Source organism: Scomber japonicus, chromosome 16 (assembly GCF_027409825.1).
Source record: "Scomber japonicus isolate fScoJap1 chromosome 16, fScoJap1.pri, whole genome shotgun sequence".
In the NCBI taxonomy this organism is placed as follows: Eukaryota; Metazoa; Chordata; class Actinopteri; order Scombriformes; family Scombridae; genus Scomber; species Scomber japonicus.
Window position 1 is genome coordinate 24,092,465 of NC_070593.1, and position 12,585 is coordinate 24,105,049.

The window sequence follows — 12,585 nt, forward strand, 5'->3', positions numbered from 1 at the left end:
GCAAACATGCAGCAGGGTACTCTAGCAGTGGGAATACATTGTGAGGCTTATAGAGTCAGTGGAGTTCACCTGCAGTGTGTAAGTCACTTGCTTTCTGTCTCAACACTGAATAGAAGGAGGTGCAGCTTGATGTGAGTCTCTAAAATGAAACACCACTCATCCACCACTTGTTTAGTAGCAAGAGGCTGTAGCTAATACTGGTATATGGTAACATATAACAAAAGCATACACAAATAATCAGTCAACAATCTGTTATCACATGGCTGAAGCGCCTCACTATCTCTATGACAACCCCCTCTGCTGATGAAGGAACAAAAGGTCAGAAAAAGCAAGTAAGTGTGCCTTGAGTTAAGATTATTTTATCAATACTATTCCAAAGATCAATAAAAAGGACTTCTCATCTCCAAGTATAATAAACATTGTCCTATTTATTCTGCTTTTATTTATAGTTGACTTGGAATCATTAATTATAGACAACATAAATATGTAGAATGATATAGAGAAGAATAAATAACTACAGCATGATTCAGTTGACAGTCAGTAAATGATGATATTGAATTAGCCTGTCCCAGCTCCTGTTTAATTACAGGCGGGACAAAGACAGATTGCCACTCACAATGATGTCCCACACATACAGCTCATTTTACAGGTGCCAGTACTGCTTTTGTCCATCCAGACTGTACAGGAGGTGGAGTTCCTCTATAGGGGTTTGGTGCTAATGATGCTTTTAAATGCTCTCATCCTCACTCTCCACTGTACGGTCCAACCATCATGACAGATTCCAAATGAACGGATGCTCTCATATCTCCACGCCGAAGCTTCCTCCTGGAAGTCTCGCCTTGCTCCTCTGAGCAGCGGACGCACTTCATGATTAAAGACTTGATCAATTTCTGGATTACATGAAGATGAAAGATAGAGGAGATGCAAAATAAGAGAAATGATTATGAATGTAATAAGCAATAGGTGGCAGCCTATCAATTCCAATGAGAGCTGCTCTCTATGCACTCCCATCCCTTTTAATGCACATCTTGTAGTGTCAATGAATGAATAAAGCTACAATAATCTATTACCTTATCTCTCTGTGCGGCTTCAAATATATTGGATCTAATGTTTCAAAGTGTGATGATTCAAGGAGCAATTTTTTTAGGAATTTTATCAAGTTTTATAGATCTATTTATTGTAATGGAAGCATTTGGTAAAGAAGTAGTTCTGGGTGCAATCACATCATATGATCACTTTGCCAAAACTGCTATAGATCACAGTAGTGCCTCTGGAGGTGCTGCATATTTCTATCCGAAACCATAAATGGAAATTCATATCTAAACAGTACACATGGCTCAAATCTGCCTAATACATTGCAAACATTTGAGAGCTCGTTGCTCAAGGAACAGAGAAACAGAGAAACAGGTTCCCAAAAAACACCGGAAACCAAAAAAAAAAAAAAAGAGAGAAGGAATCACATTACCCCCCTGCTGGCTTCCCACCTGTAAACATCACCAGCTGTGTTGCTTAGAGTGCCTGCTGGGAGCTGTGGTGGCGGTGCACTCAGATACATCTCTGCATGATTTAAGGTGTACAAATGGTTTGTGTGTGTGTGTGTGTGTGTGCATGTGTGAGTGTGTCCTAGCATACACTGTGAACATGCATATCAGAAAAGCATCCATGAATAAGCATATCATCTTATTACAACATGTCAATTTCTTATATTTCATCATAAAAAATCACCAAAATCACACAAAACAGCCAACACAAACATAATAACTTAGGTGTTTGGGTGCATTCTGAGTGTGTGTGTCTGTGTGTGTTTGCATGTATTTTGTCATGAGCATACACGCCAGTAGGAGCTTTTTTCCCCTTCTCTATCAGCTTCCAACCGCACCAGACTCTCTGCTTTTGCTGTTGTCTGATAGGTTCCGTTGCATTTTTTTCTAGGCCGGCCTCCCTCATCAAAGTGATTAAGCAATTACACTGATTGTGCCGATGCTCAGAAGAACGAGGGAAGGACCCTCGAGTATTGAGTGCTAAAGCTTTACTTGGAGATAACGGCTTAATTTGTGTCTAATCAAAATAAAGCTCGTTCTCTTAAAAATCTCCAACCTTTCCATCGGCAGTGGGTGGCTCGGGGAATTGAGACGGTATATCGTTAAAGGAGACGATGGAGCGCCGCTGGTGCCTTTTTCTAACTTAAACATCACCGCATATGGAAGTTAAGTAATGTGCACGCATGTTATTATCAGTCAACGAGGCCTCTCGTTCCCTCCCGATGAAATAGTTATTACCATCTCAGAACTGATAAGGATAGAAGCCTCTGCATAGATCCAGCGTGGATCCCCAACAGGAAATAATCAAAAGAGTTTGGGGATTAAATCAACACACTCTCAGCGGTGCTGTGGGCATCAATAATGAAACAGGAGTCTGAGAGTCCCTTAGATCAGAGCTACAGACCTAAATGCATGGATTCCCAAAGTGTTATTTTTCCTTCTGACACACACACATACACACACACACACAGTAGTCATCATTTTCCCATCAGGCCATTAGGAATAAGCTCTTCTTCCTCTGCATGTTGACATTTCTTTACCACGCACGCTTTCACCATGAAAGCCAGTGTCACAACAAGTAAAGCATATGCCGCGCGCATCTTTTTTGGCGCGCCGGATTCAGCATCAAAAATGTATCACAGCACAACTTAAATCAATTTTTTTTGGAAGGGGGGGGGCTGATGAGTCGTGCGTGTGTGGGGGTGTGATTAAGTGTGTGAGGGGAACAACATGGGGAAGAGAGAGAGAAAGTGAGAAAGATGGAGGGGGGGGGGGGTGGACTCACCCCGGGAGGATATCTGGAGAAAGAGGCGGGGGTCTGCAGCGCGTATGGCCGCCGTGTACCGATCCTCGATCCCGGGCACCTGCGCCTTTTTCTCGGGCATGAGCCGGACCCTCAGCCGCCCCCCGTCCGCGCCGAGCCACCACTCCAGAATAGTTGTGAGGTCCATTTCCAGGGTTAACACCGGGGCCTCCTCGTACACAGACAGCCCCCCGCATCCCGTTCTGACTCTATCCTCTCCTATTTCCACCACAACTTGGTTCGATTTCCTGCTGGCTTTAGTCAAGTCCAATTTCAGAACTTCGGACAGCGGCCGCTTGAAGAAGAAGGGGAGCTGTCCTTCAGCAGAGGCGTTCCTCTGTGCAGACTCCGCTGACTTTGGTTCCACAAAAGTAGATATGGTTTTCTGTAAAGGTATGCAGAGCATTGTCAAGTTTGCTCGCACCGTGTAACATCCGCTAAAAGTCTGGCAGTCACCGTTCAGGGGTCTCTTTATGAACTCCGCCAGGTAATAGCGCAGCAGCGAGGGCACCGCAAAATCCACAGCCAGGGTTTTCCTCTTGAGCCTGGAGTTTATGGTTTGGTTCAAGTCTCTTTTACCCCCGCTTTCCCCGCTGCTGCCACCACTGCTGGAGCCACCGCTGCTGCTGCTGGTGAGGTTGCTGAAGCCGGCTGTAGGGGGATCCATCCCCGCTGTGGTCCTTGGCGAGGCGCACTGCAGCCCAGCTAAAAATGCCGCAGAACAAACAAGCAAAAACAATATCCTGGCGTTCATGGTGAAGTGATTAGAGCTCTTTCGTTTTTTGAAGGAGAAGAACCCCCCTTTAATCCACACCGTTCAACCGCTTCCTCTCTGCGCCTGTCACATACGCAGCGCAAAAAATCACAAAGTGCGAATCGATGATCCTGCGGGTCCTGCGCCTCTTCGCCGGTGCGCACCCGTGGCAAGAAGAGAGAGAACTGGGCTTTTTTTCTTTCTTTTTTTTTACATTGGTTTGCCAGTGACTGTTGCTGTCCTCCCTTCTTCAAACGGAAAAAGTGCCATTTCAATCTCTGTCCACCCCACACACCAACACGCACACACACACCAACACGCACACACACAATCGGGCAGACGCACACGCACCGTTAAGACAATGCCTTTTATCTCCGGTGCGGACCCAGCGAGTCACTCTCCGGGACGCTGATTGATATGCCGGTCTGGTCCGCTCCGGTAGCTTTCAAAGACTCGCTGTCTCTTGGCACAGTTGTGACGGCGGTACAAGTGGTCTCTCTGTCAGCAGCGGGGATGCAGCGTCGCTCTCTGCCCCTCAGAACTAAACCATGAATTCACAACGAGTTTTTGGGAGAAGCCGGGCGTCCATTAAACTTTAAAATATAATCATATCTTCGCCTACAGTCCTGGCTAATTGAAAAAGCCCGATGGCCAGGCAGCCTCTCTCAGGTTAATTGTCTGCTAAGGATTTTTTTTTTCATTTGGGAAGAACTGGCAGCTTCGATCGTCTCCTGCCATACCAACCAACACTTGCGGTAAAGTCGTTCACATATCCATTTGACGTCAGTATAAGCCGTTATCTCTCAATACGACTCCCATGCGAGGGGGGAAAAAAGCCCTCAGCAGACCGTGCAGGAGCCTCCGCTGCTCTGGACGCGTCTGATGCGCCCTCAACGCAGCAGTAACTGAGCCTCTACCTTTATTGAAATGAGAAATGCCAGGAGGTAGAAAGCAGTGCAGCTCCACAGTTTGTCTCTCGTGATTTTTTCAATGAATCACCGAGCCCTTATGTGTCCGGAAATTGGATTGGATTATTCGCATTCTCCCGGCTGTGTGCAAATCAAATAGTTTCAGAGGGAGGCCATTTGGGCTGGAGCCCATTTGGCTTTGTTATATCTTATGTGCAGAGGCCAATTTGTCCTTACAACATCAAGGAGCCTTTGCCATCTTGCCAGTTCATTTTCCACGCAGACTACCTCCTTAATTGGGAATCAAGGGGTCAGTGTTTGGGGCAAATGATGCCAGAAATGCCCCCCAGTCACCCTCCTTCTCGCTTTACACACTCTCTCTCTCTTTCTCTCTCTCTCTCTCTCTCTCAGACCCCCTGAAATTGATTGGATGAGGCCCCCACTAGATGGCGTCAGCACATACTATTTATATGGTAATCCACACTCCTCAGTTTCACTGACAAATCCATTAATGCTCTAATTGCTGTGAATTTTTTACAGTGTCTCATTAGAGTCTTATCTATGGAGCAGGATTAGGGCCATATGTGAGAAATTTATATGAGCTGAGGAATCATGGAATCATTAGAATAAAGTCAGAACTCTGAGATTAAGGTCAGATTCCTGAGCATAAAATTAGATTTCTGGATTATAATTCCAACTGCCCGTGGACACTGGGGTCATGTTCTCAGATTTAGTAACACTTTGCCACGTGGAACTTTAAATTTAGGTGGAATTTAGTTGTGAGAATATCTTGCCTGGATTATTAGTAACTTCTTCAGTGTATAGTCTACTGTGAATTTTAGGACTTGATGCTGATGTGTAGGTGGCGTTATATAATCATGATTTTTATATTAAGACAATGGTTACCCCAGAGATCATATGTGATTAATAAGACAACACTTAATAGTATGATAGATCAGTCATTTTATCATTGAATTGCTTCACACAGCTCTGGTAGACATATTCATGTGTCTTAATTTGTCTGACCAAAAACCCAGAATATATAAATATGCACTTGTTGTTGTCATATGGTACAAAGACAAGCAGCAGTTTTTTTTAATTTTTGCATCCCGGGAATGCTCCTTTATGATTGGTTGGATTAGTATTGGCAGTTAATAAGCAGACTGAGTATTAGTGATGATGACTCAGCCAATGTACAGTAATCACAAAATTGAGTGTTTTCTCTACACATTTCAATCATTCAGTTATAGCACATAACAGACTTACAGACTTACCTAGGTATCATCATCATTATCAGTTTCCTCTGCTTATATGCATTAAAAAGATGAATTTAGTCATGTTTTTGGACATAAAATGTTCAATTAGTTTAAGAAGGAGTCTGTTGGTTAGTCAAATGAAGCTCTGCTCGGATATTTTCTTGTTGAAGTTAGAATTTGTTCCCCTACTGTGTTTTCTCTAAGTAAAGAAAGAGTCTTTTGAAGTGTACATTTGCTGTATCTTTATTCCTTTGTAAAGCAGAAAGAGTAACAGGCACAACTGTTTCATCTCTCGCCTTCCTCAGCAAGCACACTCACTGACTCACAGTCCAACCTCTTATTTTTAACAGGTAAGCAGTGTCAGGCACATAATTAGGATAAATCAAGCACAGTCGCACAGGTGGGAGACACAGAGAGCAGATGACTGTGCGGCATTACATTGACTACAGGTGAATTTGAAAAAAGAAAGGAAGCTAGGGGAGGTAAATGACTGAATTAAAACAATCTAATGAAATGAAAGAGTGACAATAATTTTAAAAAGAAAGAAACAAAAAGAGATACGACTGCACATAATGATCACCCTGTTCTTCCTCCATTAATGAACAAACCACAGGATTATATCTAGGAAAGTGAAAGGCAAACTTGAGCACATTAAGTGTTCATGAACTGGTTATTATAACAATCACTATATGTATATATGTATTAAATATAATGTACTACAGTATATGTGCTGCATTCATTCCCATCAGCAGCGGAGTGTACTACCACAGCTGAGTGGTTTGCAATGCAGCTGTTCATCAACCTAGCCTGCCTTCATTATTAGATACCATCCTATCAATAAACTTTATTAGTGTGATATAATTCCACATTCATTGTTATGTTTCTACCCCTTACAGCAGCAGTGCTTTGCTGATTGCACAACATTAGTTCTCATTTAGGCCACAAAAAATATACAGTTGATTGTGATTAATTATTAAGACTACAAACTCAACTCAATATTTGTAGCCATGGCTACTATATGACCCCATTCTTTCTCACCACCAAAGCATCATTAACTGTTGTTTCGTTACAAATGTATAACCTATAACTACTTTTTTCCTGCTTAAGAAACAACCTGTTCGCATAGGGTTAATTGAGATGCACCAGTGGAAAGGGAATTATAAATATATTTATTATTGACTGATCACCACCTTGAGCCTGCGTAATTACTTCCCAATAATGGAGCTGTCCTCCGTACATGCTATTCTTCTCTATTGTCTTTTTGCTTTCTTCCTTCATTTGCACTCTATTTCCATGATTGGACAAGGTAGTATTGGTTTATTCATACAGGGGGGTTGTATATATAGACACACAATGAAATGCATGGAACCTATGACTGCATTATCATGAATTCCTCCTCTTGTGTTCTGTCTTCTTTCCTGAGATACAATGTAGGGCCTATCTGTCTCCTGCTCAAATTCACATCCATAGAGGTATAAGATAAGAAAAACAGTCTCTTCAGCCATGTACATGTGTATTTCTGACCTAAGGTCTTATAGCAGAGAGCAGAAAACCATACCCAGAAGCATGAAGCAGGGGAGAAACTTTTTTCTTTACTCATCATGAGTTCTAAGTAATATCTGAACACATTATTCAAGACAAGTTGTTTTATTCATAGTCACAGAAGGTGAGGAATCACAAATGGCGGAGGAGGGACTGAATCAGACCAGTGCAGAGCAGTAGGGGGGAAGCAGAAACGTTGACAAAGACACTTTGAACTCCATTCAATATCTCATCTGCGATGCTGTACTCACAAGTGCAGAGCCGCTGGTACCATGTTACACTGGCTGCTCCATCTCTATGCACGATATTGTACATCAATACTGCAGATTCTAGTGGGTAATTGCTTCAGCTGAGGTGAGCCTGTGCGACCAGAGTTTTTAGCTAGCGTGCGACTAAATGGAAGTTTGATCATTCAGGAACAGAGGCAAATGAAGTGTGGAAATGGTCTAACCATTCACTGAAACAAGACGAAAATCTGCAGTTATTAATAATACATTAAACACATTGGTAATGTTAGCCAAATTGATTTTTAACTAGCAAAACCCAAAGTCGAGCATTTTAGCTTGAGTGCCATTTTTCACACTAAATTGATTTTGATGAGCAGATATTTATGTGCATAATTGTGATCCAGATGAGTTCATTTTGAGCACTGCAGGCTCAAAATGAAGCCACAAAGAGAAAGAGATGGCTGATGTATGGGTTCAGATGAACTGCGCTTTCTTAACTGATATTGCTGTATTCTTGGTAATAGGCAAGCACTTTGAAAGCCATTTACCAGAATCGCCATGGCGAACTTAATTGCTTTCTGATTGATCCCTCATTTCTACTTTTCAGTGCTTATGGAGAAAATGAACCAAAGCCTGGGTGTCCATCAGCCCTTTGAGAACGTTTGAATACTGTCCATTCCATCTCCAACATGTTCGGTATCCAGCTCACAGGTCAGTACGTGGAAGGTCAGCGGGGGAGTGGTAGTGTGATAAATTGCAGACAGATTACTTCTTACAAAGACCCTTCCCCCCCTTCCTCAAGCACCTCTTTTCATGGTGCGCGGTAAACCTCATAAATCAGCCACTGACTTCTCTACAACTAGCAACCCTGTCATCATCCAAGCATCGTCGTATCTCAGCGGCCCAGTCCATCCACTTTCTATATGTCTCACCAGCATTCTGAAGCTGGTTGCTGCAGAAGCAGAGATGGATGTTTGATTCCAAGTACAAAAAAATTCTAGCACGTTCCTCTGGAGTTGTCAGTCGGCCTCTTCCTCCCTTCTCACTTCTTCACACCCATTTTTATCTTTTGTCTGCTTACGCTTTTCGTGCATGCACAACACGCGTCCGTGGTGATTGAGGAAGGAGTCTCATGCACTTGAGCCGTGCATTTTACACTGGCGAGGCGACGGTCCTGGTTCCTTTAGCATTCGCCACCTCATGACAAATTTCTCTTAGTTCCATAAATCAAATCCCCCAGACCTGCCTAGTTGAAGAAAAGAAATAAGGCTTCTGGAGAAAAGGGTAAAAAAAGAAAAGGAAAGAAGAGTTTGCACAGAAAGTGTTCATGACTTGGAGAGTTTCTTGTTGACAGCTGTAATAAGAGTTTGGGGCGGTCATCTCTTACAATTCACGCTCACAGATGCAGGGGGTAAACTTTTGATAAGTGGCAATTCCCTGGGTAGCGGACTTGAAAAATGTCTGCCTTTTAGCTCCGTTCCACTGAGCCCTCTGCATGGCTAGTTCTCACATTAATCACTGAGCTGCAGGGGTTGAGCTTGACTTTAGTTTGCATGACACTAGCGACGCTGATTCACAGAAGTGCTTACCATATCCCGAGAGCAAAACTCTTAGCTTCATTTTAGTTGACAGAGACAAAAACTGAACAACACATCTCCAACGTTTTTGGGACGACGGTGCTAATTGGAGTGATGGAAGAAATGACTACCCTCCATCTGGCCTTTTCACCCACGGTGTTAACAGTTTGACCTGCCAAATGTCAGATTATAACTTATGCTATTCCCTACACAATAGGGAATGTGATTCAGACAGCTATGAAAAGTGGCTACAGTTAGTTAGACTAATGGCTCACATTAGTCATTGTAAAGGTTGAACTCGTATGCCAGCTTTTTTTGAGCAAGGTGTAAAAAGCCGCTATGAAGTGGATTATACATTCAAATGTTGCAGGGGTTACATGTGATGCAGTGTGGGCAAAGATGTGTTTTCATAGAGACTGTTTTAGTTACACAATTTTTTTCCCCCAGACCTTTTTGAAGCAGCTATTTGAAAATTCTCTTTACTTTTGAATAGTGTGCTCATGTTTACCACACGTGTTTGCCAATAGCATGGAAATGTTTGTTCAGCCTTTAAGCCACACATAAGACAGACTGTTCCCCTGTCTGCTTCTAACCATATAACTATACCTGCTGGTCCCTTTGTTATATCTAATTACAGCCTATACGATTTAGTGTTTCAAATTGAATGGAATAAATGGAAAGCAGTATTTGAAGGAGGTTTTGCATGTCTTTTTAGATCAGCTGAGGAGGTGGTAGTGCCCCTCACTCTCCATCATGTTTTCAACTAAAAGAAACATCTGTTTAAACACACTGTATGTTACCATTCCAGCACCAATGGGCTAACAGACAAAGTTAGCAACTAGCTGGATTTTTCCCTCCGAAATTGGTGAAAGAGAGTTAATATCTGTCAATTGTACTACAAACATAATGTCAAATTAATGCTAATGTTGCGTCCACGTCTGCTGGCATAGCTGGATCAACCATATGGGCAATCTGGGCATGTACCCAGGGGCCCTTGAGCAGAAAGGGGCCCTCAATGATGGGAGGGTTCTACAGGTATACAACACAAGTCATGACCCATTCTCTTGATGCTGGGTATAATGGTCACTGTCAGAAAGCTAGTATGTCCAAAACAAAATATGGGTACTAATGCAGTCTTTTCTGCTGGATGTATAAATAGGCACCTGTTTGCTGTATACGTTTACCATAACATCTGTACTGTATAAGGAGGTAATATGTTAATTTGGGGGGTTTCTGAGTGTGCACTGTTCCCAAGTGGCCAAAAAAAATCCACTAAAGCTGCTTTACATTTCATTACTTTTTAGCCTACTAAAGCTTCAATAAATAAAGACTTTCAGAATTTATTTCCTTTTTTACAGCAGCAGAACTCTTCTTTTTCAAAATTTGGCATAGTTGTGGTGGTTTAAAGGAAGTCATGACTCATAATTTGAAAATTCTGCATTGGCCCCTCTTTGAAAGCGGTGATGATCTATTGGCTTTTTACTCTTGTGCATCCACCATTTTTATGGGAGTGAAATCACCGGAGTAAGTTTAAATGAATTACTTATATTTCAAAATCTTTATTATAGGCATATATTTGACGTGTATTTTGGACGTATAGTAGAAAATGCTGCATATGCAGGTTATTTTATATGTTTACTTGTAAACCAGGGTTAGGGTTAGTCTACTGTACCGTGACCATAACTGCAACCCACTTGTGCTCACCAAAAAAAAAAATTTAACCAAATATATTACGCTGCTCGAGGAGGATAATTTGATTTAAACATTGAACATTTTTTAATAATAAATTTGATGCATAATTTTCTTCTGCAGCAACACAGTTTCATTAATCTTCATCGTTACAAATGACTTCATTATTCACTAAACAGATTGGGAATTATATGGTTGAGATTTTCATCATTGCAGTTAAATTACCCCCCTCCTCCACCATTTCCAGCCATCTTCTGCCTTAGAGCTCAGAAGGAGGGGTGAGAAGCTGGAATACGTTTGTGTTTCCCTTATCACTTTATCCTGTTGGCTGGATACCTCATAATGAATTCATTGCCTCCCGTTCACTCCACCGCTTTCAGGTTTTTATCGAAAAATGTTTTAAAATTGACAAGCTGACCACTTCCAAAGAAATCCATCTTTCCTCCTGAAAATTAATTTCTACAACCGCAGTCCTCCGAAATAATGAAAAGGATGTCAGTTTAAATGGGAAGATGCTCAGGCACTCAAAAGGTTCTTATAAAAGTGAACTCTCAATCACACACACACACACACACACACATATACCAAACACACAAACAATACCTTGGGTGCTTATCATCAGGCATGGGATTAGATCTCTATGGTTTAATATGCTTAAAGCTTAAAAATGCAGCTTACTTCATGTCGAGGCTTATCCCTTCATCTATAAAAGCACATTTTTCAAAAGGACTGCTGGCGTTTCTTATATTCTTATATCAGTAAGTACAGTCCTGCCTTTGTACACTGGAATGCATTTAGCTCAAGGATCATTCATTACCTGTCTGGAAAACAGTCTGCCGATCTGACGCAGCGTTCGCCTACAGCTCACCTGAGATCCTCCAGAAAAGCTACTAATAGTCAAGTGTTTCCTTTACCCAACCTTATCCTGCATGTATGAATAAGCAAGAAAAAAAGCGACTTATCACCGTGATTCATTGCATCAATATCACATCTATTCAATACATCAATCTTTCAGACCTATCAAGGTAGCTTTAGTAGACTGCAGGGGTTTTGACTGATCATTCAATCGCAGTTATGGATTGGATGGATGGGTGAAGAAGAAGAAGTCACTGTTAGAGCTCTCCTCGATTAGTTAACCATCGACCTGCCGGAGCCTAATGGGCCATTGGCGGTCGACTTTAGCGCCCCATCTGATGAATTTCCACTCAAGGAGTCTGAAGATGGGTGCAATCGGGCAGCTGGATGGTGGGATGGCGAGCACCGATTCAATCACCTCCGTGGATCAGGAAAAGGATGGGAGAGTGGGCGCCATCGGGGGCCTAGGGGTGATTTTTCACCGGCCCCTTGTCAATACGGCTCGGCGATGTGCCACAAGTTGAAAATGATAGATCAGCGGGATGGGAGATGATACGGGGCGGCTCTCGACATTTGACTCAGTGACATACATCACAGAGGAGAGGTTAGAGGTGAATTAATAGTGAATTATCTGGTGTCAAGGGAGCAGCGGCTTGAGGGTCAGCGCAAGAGATGGATACAGTCAAGGAGGAAGCAACACAAGGCTGTATCTGCACATTTGTTAAGCCTTTGGAAAGAGCAAACCTTATATCAATGACTCAAGTTGTAGAAAAAAAAGAGAAAATCTCAGAACAGGGTAGCATTTGGGGTGGAGCATAGGGAGAAGCATGTGCCAAAAATAGACTGCAGCAACGCTACTCGACTCAGTATCTTCAATGCATAGACTTCTTTCGCTTCTTGTGGAGAGGAGCATCAGTTTATTTTCCCTTTTCC

General features: G+C 42.4%; 1 protein-coding gene across 1 annotated transcript in view; it reads right to left on the minus strand.

Moving 5' to 3' along the window:
• Positions 1-3,598, minus strand: part of alk (ALK receptor tyrosine kinase) — a 354,006-nt gene extending 350,408 nt beyond the window's left edge. The window contains exon 1 of the mRNA XM_053336367.1: positions 2,827-3,598. Within this exon, the coding sequence (XP_053192342.1) occupies positions 2,827-3,598 (772 nt within the window). The remainder of the gene's footprint in view (positions 1-2,826) is intronic.
• Between the last annotated feature and the right edge of the window lie 8,987 nt (positions 3,599-12,585).